The 17,242-nt window shown below is 44.1% G+C and overlaps 1 protein-coding gene across 1 annotated transcript in view; it reads right to left on the bottom strand.

The window, feature by feature from the left end:
- Positions 1 to 17,242, bottom strand: part of LOC124066827 (titin-like) — a 105,872-nt gene that overhangs the window by 51,126 nt on the left and 37,504 nt on the right. The window contains exons 67-95 of the mRNA XM_046403602.1: positions 16,840 to 17,005; positions 16,063 to 16,214; positions 15,553 to 15,849; positions 14,547 to 14,846; positions 13,933 to 14,247; positions 13,705 to 13,853; positions 13,440 to 13,590; positions 13,054 to 13,335; positions 12,653 to 12,955; positions 11,861 to 12,163; positions 11,243 to 11,524; positions 10,766 to 10,953; positions 10,529 to 10,640; positions 9,753 to 10,055; positions 9,211 to 9,519; positions 8,301 to 8,582; positions 7,850 to 8,149; positions 7,434 to 7,727; positions 4,345 to 7,314; positions 3,898 to 4,218; positions 3,459 to 3,743; positions 3,075 to 3,380; positions 2,765 to 2,928; positions 2,284 to 2,524; positions 1,720 to 1,995; positions 1,297 to 1,596; positions 888 to 1,190; positions 494 to 793; positions 51 to 338 (exon numbers count right to left, since the gene is read on the bottom strand). Coding sequence (XP_046259558.1) covers positions 51 to 338; positions 494 to 793; positions 888 to 1,190; positions 1,297 to 1,596; positions 1,720 to 1,995; positions 2,284 to 2,524; positions 2,765 to 2,928; positions 3,075 to 3,380; positions 3,459 to 3,743; positions 3,898 to 4,218; positions 4,345 to 7,314; positions 7,434 to 7,727; positions 7,850 to 8,149; positions 8,301 to 8,582; positions 9,211 to 9,519; positions 9,753 to 10,055; positions 10,529 to 10,640; positions 10,766 to 10,953; positions 11,243 to 11,524; positions 11,861 to 12,163; positions 12,653 to 12,955; positions 13,054 to 13,335; positions 13,440 to 13,590; positions 13,705 to 13,853; positions 13,933 to 14,247; positions 14,547 to 14,846; positions 15,553 to 15,849; positions 16,063 to 16,214; positions 16,840 to 17,005 — 10,242 coding nt within the window. The remainder of the gene's footprint in view (positions 1 to 50; positions 339 to 493; positions 794 to 887; positions 1,191 to 1,296; positions 1,597 to 1,719; positions 1,996 to 2,283; positions 2,525 to 2,764; positions 2,929 to 3,074; positions 3,381 to 3,458; positions 3,744 to 3,897; positions 4,219 to 4,344; positions 7,315 to 7,433; positions 7,728 to 7,849; positions 8,150 to 8,300; positions 8,583 to 9,210; positions 9,520 to 9,752; positions 10,056 to 10,528; positions 10,641 to 10,765; positions 10,954 to 11,242; positions 11,525 to 11,860; positions 12,164 to 12,652; positions 12,956 to 13,053; positions 13,336 to 13,439; positions 13,591 to 13,704; positions 13,854 to 13,932; positions 14,248 to 14,546; positions 14,847 to 15,552; positions 15,850 to 16,062; positions 16,215 to 16,839; positions 17,006 to 17,242) is intronic.

Here is a 17,242-nt window from a genome sequence, read left to right as displayed (position 1 = left end):
AACTTTTCGGTTTTGAACAAACATGGCTAAAGACAGATGAAAGTACTCACCCAGGACATTGACCTGGACTTCAGCGGTCTTGGAGCCACTGGCATTCTCTGCTAAGATGATATAGTTTCCTGTGTGCTCTTTGGTGACTTCAGTCATCTCCAGCTGGAAGTGATGCCTCTGCTGCGTGATGACCTGACCTTCTCCTGACCTCAGGCTATCATCACCTCTCTTCCAGGTCACTCTGGGCATAGGCTTACCGAACACATCAGCCTCCAGGACAATTGTGGTTCCGGCCTTCACCTTCAAACCCTTCTGCATTCTGGCATTAAGCTCCACCCTTGGAGGAACTGTATTTATGAATTTGAGATAAAGCAGTGTTATGACTCATTGAGATTTGAGTTTTTTTTTCAAATTCAAAAGCTTTTACTAGTCAAGCTGAAGATACAGTAATGCTATTATAGTGACTGGTTTAACAGTCTGGTGTTACATCAAAACCTCTTACCATTTTCGGCACAGACCAGAACAGGGTCTGTGGGCTCAGAGGGCTTGCTCATGTTGACAGCAGTTTTGGCAATGACTCTGAACTGGTACTGCAGGTCTCTCTCCAGGCCAGTCACTGTATACTCCTCTCTTGGGACATTCTGGCTGCTGGTATTGCAGCGTATCCAGGTGTCTCCTGGCACCCGCATGGCCTCAACGTAGTAGCCAATGATCTTGCTACCACCGTCATTCTTGGGACGGGTCCAAACCAAAGTGACAGAGTTCTTGGTTACATCCAGGACCTCAGGTTTACCTGGAGTGTCTGCGACACAAATGAGCAAAGTTAAGGAAAAAAGATGAAGTTAATGAAAACAAAGTGTATTGAACTGGTGTTGTTGGGTAGGTGGGAAACCTACCAACAGGTGTTCTGGCAGTCACAAAGTCTGTCTTCATGCTTGGCTTGCCCTGGCCAGCACGATTGATGGCGGATACTCTGAAAGTGTATTCCAGGCCCTCAATGAGGCCGGCACAGGGGTACTCAGTGGTGCGCACCACAGTGTCATTGGCCTTCACCCACAGGAGGCTGTTCCTCTCCTTACGTTCTATATAGTAACCTGTGATTGGGCTGCCACCATCACTCTCAGGCTTATCCCAGGCCACGAACATACAGTCTTTGTTGGTCTTGTTGATGCGGCAGTTGAGGGGTTCACTAGGAACATCTGGTGACAACAAAAAACACCATATTTCCTGTAATGATAAAACCTGCTACCTTCAGACACATGCTCAGAAGCTACTGCACTGGGGAAGCATTTCAGCCAAACTTACCAAACGGGAACTTGGCAATCATCCTGTCAGACTGAATGGGGTCTGACACACCAAAGCGGTTTTCAGCGCGTATACGGAACACATACTCTTTGCCAGGAACAAGCTTCCCAAGCCTGCAACTGGTCTTTGAGACAGAAGAGACGGCGGTCACCCAGTCACCCCTGCTCACATCACATTTTTCCACCACATAGTTGGTGATGTTGCTCCCTCCATCCTCCAGTGGTTTGTTCCAAGAGAGGGAGCAGGCATCAGAATCAATGTCACTTATCACCACAGGGCCCTCGGGGGGACCAGGAATGTCTGAAACACAGAACAGTTAACTGTAAACATGAAAAACCACCTTCAAGCCAAGTAACCAATTAATCCAAAATTTTCAAAATTCTTTAAATATCTTCAAATTATTGTACCATGAGCAATACTGACCTCTGATGACAATCTTCAGAGCCTGGACCACCTTCGCAGAGCTATTCTCAGCAACTAGGCTGTACTCTCCACTGTCAGTCCTTGACACTTCTTTGATTATCAGGACACAAAGATTGCCAGACTGGTGCACTGCCAGGCGGCTGGATGGAACCACTGCATTCTCACCACGCATCCACTTGCAGGTTGGGGCGGGCTTTCCAGAAACCAGCGCCTCTACTCTGAGCTTGGCTCCAGCTCTAGCGCTCACTGTCTCTGGCATGATAATTGTCGGCTCCACTGCAGTTGGGGACATAAGAATTTGACTCATCAGACTAAAGAGATTACTTGGGAAATTGAGGGTACCCTTGAGATAACAAATGCTGATCTTATTTAATGTTACTTCTGTATCTTATTGCACTATGTTTCTGTATCACCTATATTTCCAAATAGGGCAAAATAAGTCCTGACCATGAAGGAACAAAACATAACAAGCTAATTCATGTGCTGTACTATCATGCCATCCAACAAGGACATGGTTATAACTACTTCTTAATGATCTTTTAAGAATATAGTGTAACAACTTACACATCTGTTCCTTGATCTCAACTGGCTGCCTGGTCTCTGTGAACAAGCTCATGCCCATGATGTTCTTGGCTGCCACTCTGAACTTGTACCTCTTGCCCTCCTTCAGGCCACTGATGCTGATTGTCAAACCTTTCACTGTAGTGTAGGCATTCCAGACTTCCTTTTCAGGTTCTACTTCCTCTTCATACTCCACCACTGGTGGAGGTGGAGGTGGCGGAGGGGTTTCCTCTCCCTCTGGAACCTGTGCCAAATTGAGGCTTGCAAATTAAAGATTCAGGTCTTTTCATGTTGACTCAAAACTAAGCTTTCATTATATAATTCTGTAAAATCACTGCATAGTGTAGTTTTTGTAATCACATCTCAATTTGTTTTACTGTATTCTCATAGTACAATATCAGAACAAAGAAAATAAACTGGAAGCCTTTTCATAATTAAATTAACAACTCATTAAAGTAGTTAGAGAAGAATCAATATGACACACCTCCACTGGTGCTGGAGGCTCTGGAGGAGGTTTGACCTCAATGTATTCAATTACATAACCATCGATCTTGGCACCACCATCCCTTGCAGGTTTCATCCAGCCAACTGTCGCACTGTTCTTAGTGATCTCCAGAACCTCAATCTTCTCACAAGGATCAGGCTTGCCTGAAAAAGAAAATCAGATGGGTGTGTCCAAGTGGTTCTGAGTACTGATGAAAAGGAACAGAGAACGGAGCCCAGTGGGCTTCTGTAAGCTATGTGTGATTGCCTTGTTTAAGGGTCACACTGTGTGGCGAAGAGACAATACGTACTGACAGGATCAGAGGCCAGGTAGGAAGTGGGTGATACTCTGGGAACTCCAGACCCATACTCATTGACAGCTGTGATCCTAAAGTAGTATTCAGTGCCGGGCATCAGACCACTGACTTTGAAGGGAATCTTATCTTTCTCAACTTCGGCCTTCACAGTTGCCCACGTCTTGCGGTCAACCTCGCGCTTCTCAACAATGTAGTGAATGACCTCACTACCACCATCATTCTCTGGTGGACTCCAGGACAGCATGGCTGATGTCTGCTTGATATCAGTAGCCTCCAGATTCATCACAGGTCCCGGAGTGTCTGTCACACGAAATTATGTTTTACTTAATACAGCATTTTTTGTGATTGATGACTACAACTAAGAAAACCAGGACCTACCCAGAACCTTAACATTGACAAACACAGCCTTCTCTCCAGCAGGACTCTGTAGAGTCAGGCAGTATTTGCCAGAGTCATCACGGGTGCTATCAGGGATGACCAGGAAGGTCATGGTATCAATGATGTCAACTTTTCCCTTCCTGACCACATTATCAATGCCCATCCTCCTCCAACTGACTTTAGGAGGTGGTCTGCCTCTGATAGTGGCACATAGTCTGATGGGACAGCCAGCTCTCACTGTCAGTCCCTGCTTCAAGTTCGCATCCATGTCAATCTCAGGTGTCTCTGTTGAAAGATACAGTGCAGATGTGAAGTTGATGTTGCAAGTACCAATCACATCTTCATGTTATGTCCAGTTAATTCACCATGTGGTCATCTGGGACTGATATCAGTTATATTAGTTATGATTATGAGCAACTAAAATTCAATGAACCCTCACCAAGAATCTCCTTTGGGATCACAGCACCCTCCAGGTCACATGGTAGGCTCATGCCCACCTGGTTCTGAGCTGACACTCTGAATTCATATACAAGCTTTTCATCCAGACTTGTGACTGTGAACTCGCACACGACCAGCTGAGCAGCCACATTGCACCTCTTCCACCCATTGTCTCCTTTCTTGGCGCTTCCCTGTGCCCTCATCTCCACAACATAGCCTATGATGGGAGCACCACCATCAGATACAGGCTTGATCCAACCCAGGGTGACAGTGGACTTAGTGCTATCAAGGACTTTCAGGTTGGTAGGAGATGCAGGAGGTTCTGTAAGAAGACAGAGGCATGTGTGAACATGAAGGCACATATTTTTTATATTTTAATTCCACAGTTAGGCACATTTGTTATCAACAGATATTAAGCACAATGAAAACATTATTGGTGGTTACATACCAACTGCATCCTTGGCAGTGATGGCACGTGAAGGCTTGCTTGGACTGCCAATACCGATCTCATTGACAGCCTTCACTCTGTATTGATATTCATGAAGGGGCAGGAGTCCAGTAACGGTAAAACGAGTTCCAGGGATTGGATCCTTGTTGACAGGAGACCACCTAACCGCATGTTCTTCCCTTTTCTCTAAGAGGTAGCCTGTGATTGGTTTTCCACCATCCTTATCTGGCTCTGACCACTGCACAGTCATCTCCTCCTTAGCAATCTTAGTTACCTCTGGTGATTCAGGAGCATCAGGTACACTGAACTGGGTGCCAGCAGCAATGGCCTCACTCTGCACTGCAGGACCGGGCCCCATCTTATTCTCAGCACGAACTCTGAAGGTATACTCATTACCTTCAATAAGACGAGTGACTTTAGCATTAGTGGTGATGACAGCATTGGAGTGGACTGACCAGACTCCCCTCTTGGTTTCACATTTCTCAATAATGTAGTTGTAGATATCACAGCCTCCATCATCCTCTGGGACTTCCCAGGCTAGATGGCACCTGTCAGTGGTGATATCGGACACCTTGAGATCCCGGATGGGGCCAGGTCTATCCAGGACATTGACCTGAGCATGAGCAGAGCAAAATCCTGCACTGTTGGAGGCAGCAACAACATATTTGCCACTATCAGTACGCCGGGAGCCAGTAAGCAGCAGCTTTGAGAAGTCAGCCCCAGTTTCAATCTGAAGTCTGGGGCTCTTCTTTATCTCCTCTGTGCTATCATCTTTGGTCCATTTAACGTCAGGCTGGGGTTTGCCCTTGACTGTTGCCTCAATAGGAATGGAGTCTCCAGCCTTGACCACAAGTGTTCCATCCAATTTAATCTTGATTTCAGGCTCCACAAGCTGTTCCTTAACCAGTACTTCAGCTGTGGTCACCCAGTTGCTCTCACCTCCCTCATTCTTAGTCTGAACTCTGAATTGATAGATTTGGTTTTCAATGCACCTGTCAGCCATGAAGTAAGTCTCCTTGATGGCACCCTTGTGAAGCCTCTCCCATTCCTCAGCCTCCTTTGGTTTCTTTTCGACATGATAACCAAGGTTACGGCTACCGCCATCATAGTCTGGTTTCTTCCACTTGACAAAGCAGAAGGTCTTGCCAATCTCTGAGATGTGGAAGTCAATGGGTTCACCAGGCTTCTCAATAGGATCAACTGCAAGCACAGGTGTCTTGGTCTCAGTAGGTGGACCAGCGCCAATCTTGTTCTCCGCACTGACACGGAAGAAATACTCACAGCCCTCAGTAAGAGGGGCCTTTATCAGGCGCTTGGTGCAGTCATTGGACACCACTGTCCATCCTCTTTGGCTGGGCTGACGGCACTCAATAATGTACTGAGTAATCTCAGTGCCTCCATTGTCCTCAGGATTCTCCCAAGACACCATACAGGAATTCTTGGTCACATATGCTACTTTCAGGTTCTGGCAAATTCCTGGTGTGTCCAGGACATTGACAAGAATGGTGGCCTGTGCCTGTCCACTACTGTTCTTGGCGACAATGGCATATTTACCATAGTCTGACCTGACTACATCGTTTATGACCAGTTCACACAGAGGGTAGTTGTTGTTAATCTCAGTGCGCTTGTCTCGGGACAAAGCTCTGGCATCCTTGGTCCATGTAATCTCTGGGTCTGGTCTGCCCTTCACCCTGGTAATCAAACTTATGATCTGACCTGCCCTGACAGTCAGAGAATCACGGCAGGACACATCAACGACAACCTCAGGGGGCACGAGGATGTCCTTTGCTAAGACAGTTTCAGCCAGCTCCCTGGGTTCACTGTCTCCAACCTTGTTAGTGGCTCTGATGCGAAACCTGTACTCCATTCCTTCAATAAGGCCTGGCACTCTGTAGGCACATATCTTGATGAGGTCCTTGTTGATTCTGTCCCACTTTGCAGTTCCTGACTTCTGAGCCTCAACTATATAGCCCAGGATTGGACTGCCTCCATCTCTGGTAGGCTTGGTCCAGCAGATGTCAGCATAGCACTTGCTCCAGTCCTTAAGCTTAGGATTGCCAGGGGGTCCAGGTTTGGTGATGGCACGAGTGGCCTTAATGGGGTCAGAGGTGGGAGAAGGCTCACTGACACCAGCAATGTTCTCTGCGAACACTCTGAATTCATAGCTGTTGCCTTCAAACAGGCCTGAGACTCTGTATCTGAGGTCCAGCACAGGGGTTTTGTTGACACGAATCCATTTTCCTGTCATTTCTCTGCGTTCAATCACATAACCACTAATTGGGCTGCCTCCATCATAGTCAGGCAGGGTCCATTCCACTGTCACAGCATTCTCTGTGATATCAGAGCACTCTGGCAAGCCTGGTGGTCCAGGAGGGTTGAACATGTGCTTAGCAATTGTTGGAGGACTCTCAAGCCCTGCACCAATGCCAATTTTGTTCTCTGCACGGACACGGACAATGTACTCACGGCCCTTTTCCAGCCTGGACACCTTGGCCTTGGTGCTGGTACCACTGGAGCTAACAACTGACCAGGGCTCCCATGGCTTCTTCACATCCTTCTTTTCAACCACATAGTTGGTGATAGGTGTGCCCCCATCATCTTTGGGTGCCCTCCACTGAATCATCATGTAATCAGGTGTGACCTCCAAGATGTTTATCGGTCCAATGGGTGGACCTGGAAGATCCAGGACAGTAACATGAAGGGCAACAGTCTTGCTACCTGCAGGATTGGTCACTGTGAGGACATACTCTCCGGTGTCTCCTCTCTGACATTCAGGGATACTGAGGATGGTGGACAATCCAGCAGTCTCAATGTGATAACGACCCTCAGATGTGATCTCCTTGCTGTCTGTCATCCATTTGACAATGGGAATGGGGATGCCTGTCATCTTGGCCGGGAGGACAATAGTACTACCAGCTTTAACAACAAGACCCTCAATAAGTTTCACATCAACTTCGATAGTTGGTGGCACTGAAAGAGAACAAATCAATAACAATTTCTTAAATGTTTGTGTGACTGTACATGCTGTACAGGAGAGCAGGAACAGCATTTGCAATAACAAATGACTTGATAATAATTATGTTTCTTACATGTCTTTTCCTGGCAGGTGATCGGAACACTGGTGTCAGGACGGCTCACGCCGATGGCATTCTGAGCCTTGACCCTGAAGCGGTAAGTCTTGCCCTCCTCCAGACTAGTGATGTGGGTGTGGTTATTGCTAACTGTTTTGAAGGTGACCCAGTCCATCTGACCTTCTTCCTGGTGCTCTACAATGAAACCGGTGATTTCACTTCCGCCTGTGCGGTCAGGCCACTCCCATGCCAACCACACTTCTGTCTTGTCTGCATCCGTGTGATGCAAGTTCTTAGGTGGGCCAGGAGGATCTGAAAGGTGTCCAACAAGGAAAATTAATTGCAGAGTATTGAGGATTTTAATTTCAGACTTTTTGCAGAACAATTTTCAAAGTAAAATTAGATACTACAACATAATTATGAATTTTGCTCACAGAGAGGGTCAACAGCTTTGATTGGTGTCTTGGTCATCACGTAGTCGCTCCTGCCAAACTGGTTCTCAGCAGCTACTCTAAACAGGTACTGAATTCCTTCCATCAAGTACATGGCCATGAGACTTAGCTTCTTATTTGCTGCAGAAACAGGCACCCACTGCTCTGCAGCCACATCCTTCTTCTCCACAATGTAGTGGGAGATTACAGCACCACCATTGTCCTCGGGAGCTTTCCATGTCAGGTAGGCAGATTCGCTGGTCACCTCGGAGACCGCCAGGTCTCTGGGAGGAGTAGGCTTGTCTGGTGGAAACAAGAGTGAGTTATATTAAGATTCACATGTATTCTAAATTCAAGTTTTTCTTCATGGTATGACAAAAACCAAACCACTGAATATCAATGTAAACACACAGTAAATCATTTCTTTCATTTTTTCTGTTGACACTTCACTTACTCAGTACTAGCACAGCAACAGTTGCTGATTTCTTTCCAGCAGCATTCTCTACAGTGATGGTGTAGTTGCCGGAGTCTGAGCGGACTGACTTGGGGATAAAGACTTTGCTGCCAGTGGCAGTGATAGCGACAGTTATGTGAGAAGGTATGTCACCATCATTCTTCTTCCAGCTGACAGTGGGTGTTGGTACACCCTTAATGGTGGCGCTTAGGGTGATGTCAGTACCCAGCATGGCCAGGTGGTCACGTGTCATGTTGGCATCAAGCAGCAACTCTGGCTCCTCTGTGAAGAGAAATGAGAATACATTTACTGAATTTGGTATCGAAAATGTAAAGCAGGCACTGGCCTAACAAATAAACACAAGACATAATTGTTGTATACCTGCAGGTTTGAAATGTTTTAACATGTCAAATGATGTCAAGTAGTTTTATGAGAGCAATTTAAAAATATCAATGTGTAAAAACTTTAAAAACAATACTGAACAAGTGGTTTTTAGTACTAAAAACTGCAGTCACTTTATTTAAAAAAAAAAAAGATTTGGTAATCTCTTGTTAGCAACCAAATTGCTCTATGCTAATAACTAACTAGTGCATAAAATCATTTTAAAATCTTTCTTTGTGATTGCCCATCCAATCAATAAAAGTAATTTTAGTTGCTGTCCAGACCTTGATGACAAACATCAACTAAATATATATATATATATATATATATATATATATGTACAGTATGTATAATATATGAGGTTATATTCACAAATAACATGTAGTAAACATGATGTAGTTAGTTTTAATGGTTTTGGACCCTTTAAACCAATAATGATTGTTTAACTCAACTTAAAAATTAATTTGTGCTGAACAAAATGATGACATTAAATTAAAAACTGAAGGGGAGCTCTCAATTAATCCTTTACCCAGTCTGTCGTGGACTTTGATGTTCTGTTTGATATAGGCAGGGTCAGATTTGCCGGCAGCATTAACAGTGAAGATCCTGAAGGCATACTCATGTCCGTCAATAAGACCCGTCACCACATAATGGAGATCTGGGCACTGCTCCGGGGTCTCATTGGCCATAATCCACTCCACAGCACCGGGCTTCTGGTACTCTACAAGGTAACCAAAGATCCGGCCTTTTCCATCATGGCGGGGCAACTTCCACTTCAGACTGACTGAGTCCTTGGTCTTATCGTAGGCCTCAGGGGTCACTGGAGGGCTGGGAAGCACTGTGAGGACAAAATATGACTGTAAACTATATGGGTGAAGAAAATGTAAATACTGCAACCTGTTTTAACCCTGGTAGAAACAAATCAACACATGCAATTTTTAATTCAAAAGTTAATGAAATGTTTTTTGGAAATGAGAGTGTCAGACAAAATAAATGTGAATGTAGAATGTAGTCTTTAAAGATAATGCAGGTGTGGATAATAAAAACGTTTTCTTTCAACTTCGCACTGACCGATGGGATCTTTGGCAAGGATGGGTTTAGAGGGTACACTGGGGTCTCCGGTTCCCAGCTCGTTCTCAGCCATCACCCTGAACTCATACTCGCAGCCCTCCACCAGGTCCTGGACTCGGTACTGAGTGGCTGGATACAGTGGCTCTCTGGTGGCTCTGGACCACCTCTTGGCTGTGGTCTCCTTCTTTTCCAGGATGTAGTTGGTGATTGGCTTTCCGCCGTCACGAGGCCTGTTCCACAGCACTAGAGCATTCGTAGCGTAAACCTCCCTGACAGTTGGCATCTCAGGAGCCTCTGGGACTCCTGCAGGGGCATGGCAGAAGAAAATCTGGATTAACGAGGCTCTTTTCATGATATATTTTTGATGCATAAAGAATATTTATGGAGTGGTGTAGTCTTTCAACTGCCCTATAATTTTGAAGAAAATCTTTATCTTTTATCTTTTTATTTGTACATAATCAGTTTTAATCTGTAGGACAAAGAAAGTTTAGACTACAATAAATCTTACTGTCAAATGTGACATGTTTTATTGATAAAAACTGTAAAACTTCGCCAGCTTCTCCACATGTTCAAAATTATCTCAGGAATTTGTTGTTTGCACCTGTGACAATTTATAGATTACCATAAAAAACATGATATGATTAAAAAAAAAGTGTTTAAAAAGAAAAAGCCTAAATAGTTGAAACAGAGGAGCCAGTATAAGAGGTCCTGTGTGTAAAACATTTTCAAAAAAAAACAAACAAAAAAGTGCTTTGACAGGTTTGAGCAGAACGTACTGAAGAGATCTTTGGCTCTCATCTCCTCGGACTCCAGAGGGTCACTGATGCCATACATGTTCTCGGCAGAGATCCTCATGATATACTCTTTGCCCTCTGTCAGCTTAGGGATCTGAGAAAAAAAAGTGTAAATATTACTTAAGTTGAAAACTACTTCTGCTGGGTAAAACAGACCATTCTGACTTAGTTACAAATTTTTTGACCCATGACTTTGGTCAACAACTCATTTGGACCCACCTTGCATGTGGTCTTAGTGGTGGCAGATGTCACCGTGGTCCACATGTCTCTGTTGATGTCTCTCTTCTCAATGATGTAATTGGAGATATCAACACCACCACTGTCCAGAGGAGGTTTCCAGGAGATCACCATGTACTCTCTGTGCACTTCCTCAAACACCACAGGGCCAACAGGAGGAGTCGGACGGTCTGCAGGCAATAAATTAAGGCAGTGTAAAAAAATGTCTTTACATAAGTAATTTGTGATGTTTTGTTGAACTAATTCACCATTATTCAGAAGTGCTCAAAGTTTTGTAGCTTTGCCTCAGCCATGACAAATATGTAAATGTAAATTATTATTAATGTATTATTTATTATTATTATTCTTAGACTGTTTTTCATCTCGCTCAGTGATGTAGTTACTCCATCTATACTTCTATTACTTTTTGCTCAATACGTCAACTTGTGTTAATTTTCTTCATGAGTTCCGCCTACATACCAACAACCGTGATGTTGCAGACCCCCTTCCTGGATCCAGTACTGTTCTCCACCACCACAATGTATTTGCCACTGTGCTCTCGCTGTGCCTTCATCAGGCCAAGAGACATGGTGGTCAGTGTGTTCTTGAACATAATGTGTTTGTCGGCCTTAAGCTCCTCGTCATCTCGGTACCATGCAATGGATGGAGATGGTTTGCCAGTGTAGCGGCCCTGCAGTAGGCAGCTCTCACCCACACGGATGATTATCTTGTCGCGGAAGTCCAGCTCGATAGTTGGTGGCTCTGTAAGAATATGAACAATATGAAGATACTCAGGATTCTCTGTTACAATATACACACACACACACCCTCTGACACACACACATACATACAGAACTATACACATATTTGTATAGTCAGTTGGTTGCTGTTTTGTTTGTCTTTGTTTTTGCTGGTGGCACTGGTTTGTTTCTCTCAAATGATGAATGAAATTTCATCATTTGTTTTTGAGGCAAGTTATGTACAGCAATATTTTAAGTTAATTTTCATAGAAATTATCTAAAATTAAGAACAAACCACTGCTGATGATTTTGAAAGCTAATTAAAAAAAATAGAAAACAGCTAATGATGAATCCTCACCCAGTTCATCCTTGCAGGTTATTGGTTTGGTGCAGAATGATGGCTTGCTGGGACCGACCTCATTAACGGCAATGACTCTGAACTCATAAGTGTCACCCTCCCTCAGGCCATCATAAGTGTACTTCCTCTCCATCAGCTTCTCCTTTGTCAGCCTGGTAAACTTGTCTTTGCCGATCATACGCGCCTCCAGGATGTACATGGTGATCTCTGAACCGCCATCAAACTTGGGTGCCTTCCAGGTGACACTGATCAAATCCTTGGTGACCTTGGTGACCTCTAGCTCCTCTGGGCGGTCAGGCACACCTGTTGATATTACAAACACACAGGTGATTCTTCATATCTGATACTGGGAACTCATTTAATGATTTCAGGTTGTCTGTTGTTTAACTGCTGGATAATATTCATTTTTTGATAACAAAGAGTACAGAAGAAGCTTAGAGCCATGTTTCAATTGAGAGAATCCGGACAACAGCAATTTCTTTTTTTTCGCTTCAATTTGCTGAAGTTATGTTTGAAAGTCTTGACTTTTTCAAATGTGTAAATTTTATTCTTAAAAATTGGGCCTTTAAGTTCATACGATATGTTTAGATTTCATATTTCCCAGAAAGATGTTTTAATTAATAAAACTTTTAGCAGAGTTTTGACTTTTTAACTTTTCTCTCTTTGTTGTTAATCTAAAAATACTGGCTGACTTTATTCTGAGATGGAGCTCAGATCACTTAATCTTCTTGTCCTTAGTGTGAGTGTGAACACTTAGAGACCAGCTGGTCCCCTGTGTTCAACTAAACTCACTGATTGGTTCCTTGATGGTAACCTCGGCGGCAGTCTCCACAAAAGGTCCAACGCCGATTGCATTCTCTGCAGCCACTCTGAAGAAGTAAGACTTTCCAGTGGTGAGCCCATGGGCCACAGCGTTTTGTCTGCTGGCAGTAAAGGACAGCGATGTCCAGGCTTTACGCTCAGCCTCGCGCTTCTCGATGATGTAGTTACTGATGGGAGAACCACCATCGTTCTCAGGGAAGAACCAGTTGAGCTTGCAGGAGTCGATGCTCAGGTTCTCAGCAGTGAAGGGGATGCCAACCGGTCCGGGAACGTCTAAGGCAGAATATAACCAGGGTTTGATTTTAAAAAATGATATAAAAAATGTGTAGTCTTAAGATGTTGTATAACTTGACAATAAAACAATCTTTTACCCAGAACTTCCACAGTGATGTTCTTTGTCTTCTCCCCTGCAGCATTCTTGGCGGTCAGTGTGTAGACCCCAAGGTGCCTCCTGGCACAGGGTTTGATGACCAGTGATGAGCTGATGGCTGTTGTCTCGACTTTAGCCTCAGGAGACAGTGCAGCTCCATCTCTGCTCCAAAAGATCTCTGGGGATGGCTGGCCTGACACGTAGGCGATGATACGAATCACACCACCAGCATGGACCACCATCCTCTCCTTTACTGAGGCATCCAGGTCCACCTCAGGAGCAACTGGGAGTGAAAACCAAACTCCATAAATACACCTTTAAAGGTCACATTGCTGAGAGAACAATGGTTTGAAATGTGTAACCTCTTAGACTTTCAGGCAGACTCACTGGTTCTATCGTTGATCTCTAGCACCTCTGGGACCTCTCCCGGCTCGCTGTTGCCAGCAACATTGAATGCGATCACCCTGAACTTATACTGACCACCAGTCTTCAGACCAGTAATCACATAACGGGTGCCACGGACTTCAGTATCCTTGGCCTAAAAACACAAACATAAAGATTTCTAAGCTGCTCTTGAGCACAAATCTGTAAAACAACATTCAGTCCCTGGATCAATAATGATTCAAACATGTGGTGACCAAGTTCCTCTTACCTTGACCCAGGCCTCAGTGCCCTCCTCCTTATGCTCCACCCAGTAGCCAAGGATCTTTGAGCCTCCATCCTTCAGAGGAGGGATCCATTCCAGGTCCACTGTGGACCTGGTCCAATCAGAAACCTTCGGGATTGGCGGAGAGGGTGGGGCTACAGGACAATACAGACAGGCTATTAACATTCTGCTCTGTGTGTTGATATGTGTGTGTTTTCAATATGTAACTCTTACAGATAGGGTCTCTGGCGAAAATGGGGTCTGTAGGAGCACTGGCAGGTCCAGGTCCTGCAGCATTGATGGCGGTGACTCTAAACAGGTACTGGGAGCCTTCAATAAGTCCGCTCACCACAAACGACTCGCCCAAGCCCATGGGACGAATAGGGTCACGGGTGACGCGTGCCCAGCGTTTGCCCGTGGTCTCTTTACGCTCTAGCCAGTAGCCAGTGATCGGGGTGCCACCATCGTCCTCGGGCTCCTCCCAGTTAACGGTCATGGAGTCCATGGTGATACTGGTGACTGTTGGCTTCTCACACTGACCGGGGACAGCTGCATTCACACGGATGGAAAGTATTGAAGGTTATAGGTTTCAAATATTTGTCTTGTATCATGCAGTTTCCTGCACCATCTAGCACCATCCTGAACATGGGAACACGGTCAGGCTGGGAGACAAACGTTAATATAAACAAGACAATATACAGCTACAGACTTTATTACAGACTGGCATCCGTCCCTTAAATCTCTCTGATTTATATTATTTCAGTGTAACCACAGTTGCAAAATGTTTTTTTTCCCTTTTTTAATTGCCTTAATCAGTTTTTTTGTCATGTTTATTTTGCAGGACTCACTGTAGAGGTCTCGGGCGACCTCGGGCTCGCTGTCCAGTGGTTCTCCAACGCCGTACTTGTTCTGGGCCATAATGCGGAACACGTACTCGTGGCCTCTCATCAAGTTCTCCACTGTCCAGATCCGGTCTTTGGGCTCGCTGGTAACAGGCACCCAGGTTTTCCTGTTGGCCACGCGTCTCCAGATAACGTAGTTTGTGACTTTGGAGCCACCGTCATCCTTTGGTGGCAGCCAGGACAGAGTGATCTTCTCTGCTCCAATCTCTTCAAACTTAATGGGAGCAGAGGGAGGACCGGGCCGGCCTGAGGAAAAAAAAACATCACAAAGAAGTATGGATAATAGAAATCCTCCAAGTCAACTGCAACCCTAAGTCACTCGGTCACGGGTCATGTTTGCAGTGATTTCGAAAAACTGATTCTCATTCACAGTTTTGTTGATGTTTTTAGAATTTTTTATTTTCCTTTTGGTTTAGTCTTGATTTTGGTGCATCATTTGTTATCTGCTCGATGTTGTTAGTCTCTAAGTCACAGTTAATTCAGTATTATTTATTTTGGTCAGAACAGCATTGCAACAGATTATATAAATAGAAGACAAACAGGCATACAGCAATGTTGGATACTGACCCCCTTTTTAGTCTTTTTTTTTTTTTTAGATAATAATAAATAATAATAAAAAGCTAATATTATTGTATAGGACAGAAACAGAATACTCCCCTGCTAAAATCCTAAAAATATATTTGCACTTTTATGAGATAAAACATGAAAGATCCACTGTTTTCTTTAGCAGAAATTTTAAATTAAATGAGTATGACATGATGGATAAATCTCTGATCAGATGGATCAGTACGTTGTCAGCTTCTGCTAAAACCCTGAACATACCAATAAAATCTGCCTAAAATCCACTTGAAGCTTTTAGTTTTAGATAAACTTTCAGTTATATTTCTGTGAATAAAAGCTGAAACACTACATTCTTAGTTGTGGTTGCTTGTTCTGATGTCTGGGTTTGTACCGAGCACGTTGAGCCTCATCTCCTTGGAGGCCTTTCCAAGGTTGTTGGAGGCCACCAGTGTATACAGGCCAGTGTCGGGACGTTTTCCTTGCTGGATAAGCAGTGTGCAGCTGTCATCAGACACAATCTTGTTGATGTGTTCGTCGTACTGAACCTCCACTTTGTCGTCTGACTTGTGGGGTGGAGCCTTGTACCAGGTGAGTGTGGGAAACGGACAGCCACGGATCTTGCCCACAATGCTAATGTCGGACCCCTGTTCAACCTCCATGAACTCCTCCAGTTCGATGGATGGAGCGCCTGCGGATGGAGATGGAGATTATGATACATTTTCATTTCTTTTTCCCATCTATTGAAGACCTAAGGTTCCTCTGTCTTTCTAGAAAAAAAACAGAGGTTGAAATGAATTGAAGAGAGCAAATACTGTGGCCTAACAAATAAAAGACTTTAATCAGAAACTTGGGAAGACAGCTAAGTTGTTGAGATGGGCAACTTATTCAGTCCTGGTCTTACAGGTCTGATCCTGGATGACAATTGGTCCAGCTGTAGTTGAAGGTCGGCTGGCTCCGGCTGCATTGTACGCCATCACTCTGAATTCATACTCATCTCCCTCAGTCAGGTCCTCCACCTTGAACCTGGTGGTGTCCACGTCCCTCCTATTACACCTGAGGGTCGAAGCAAAGACTGTATAGTTGCAGGTGACATTCAACCACCACACAAAACCTCTGCTGAAAATATTTAAGATTTTTATTTTATTAACCCACAGTTTAGAATATGAACTACAATGTGCATGGGATTCTCTATATGTAAAAAACTGATGATAAAGAATGATAAAAATGCTAATTTTATAACAAGAAAATATAGAAAAAAGTAGAGAATGATCAACTAAAGACAAAGGCACAAAACTTTTCAAGAGGCTGTATGATCAGATTTGATTTTAAAACATAAATATAAACAACTTGTAGAGAGATATTTTGTGTATGTCTATGTGTGTGTCTGTGGACAGACAGTTGTTGTCCCCACGATTAAAAATATTTTGTATTTTTGTATAAAATATTTTTGCATTTTTTGTATTATTGACTTGTAATCAAATGGTGTGTAGATTTTCAGCTAAGAAAGAACTGGTAATGTAGATCTTTAGAGACCCAAGCAGGTCAAAAATAGAGCTGAGTATAACCAGATCTGATTAACCTGAATATAAATTGGACTAGGCTTGACTCGGTTCCCTGGTTAGGTCTCAGTTAACAGGAACAAATTAGACCCATGTCTACATCTCTGGACATGGTTTACCTCCTCCAGGACTCCTTCTGAGCGCCACTGGCATCCCAGCAGAGCAGATCAACACTGTAGTGGGTGATGGGTGAACCACCATCATTCTTTGGAGCCTTCCAGGTCAAAGTCACTATGCCCTTCCTCACGCTCTGGATCTTCAATCTTGTTGGAGGATCAGGAGGATCTGCAGATACAACCAGTAAGTAAAATCACATTCTGGTCACTGTTGAGGAGAGGCAAGATCATCGGTTTAAATAAATAATATACATTTCCTGTTGCCATGAGGTGGGAGATTTGGAGACTGAAACCCTGTTTTTAAAATAAAGGATTGATTTGTGTACATGACAGTGTCACCTGCATACATAGAAGATCATTATTACAAATAGAAAACAGAAAAGGTCCAAACCAAGGACTCTGAGGC

Source organism: Scatophagus argus, chromosome 11 (genome assembly GCF_020382885.2).
Source record: "Scatophagus argus isolate fScaArg1 chromosome 11, fScaArg1.pri, whole genome shotgun sequence".
NCBI classification, from domain to species: domain Eukaryota; kingdom Metazoa; phylum Chordata; class Actinopteri; family Scatophagidae; genus Scatophagus; species Scatophagus argus.
Note: the sequence above shows the minus strand (reverse complement) of the source record. Positions and strands in the feature narration are given on the sequence as shown.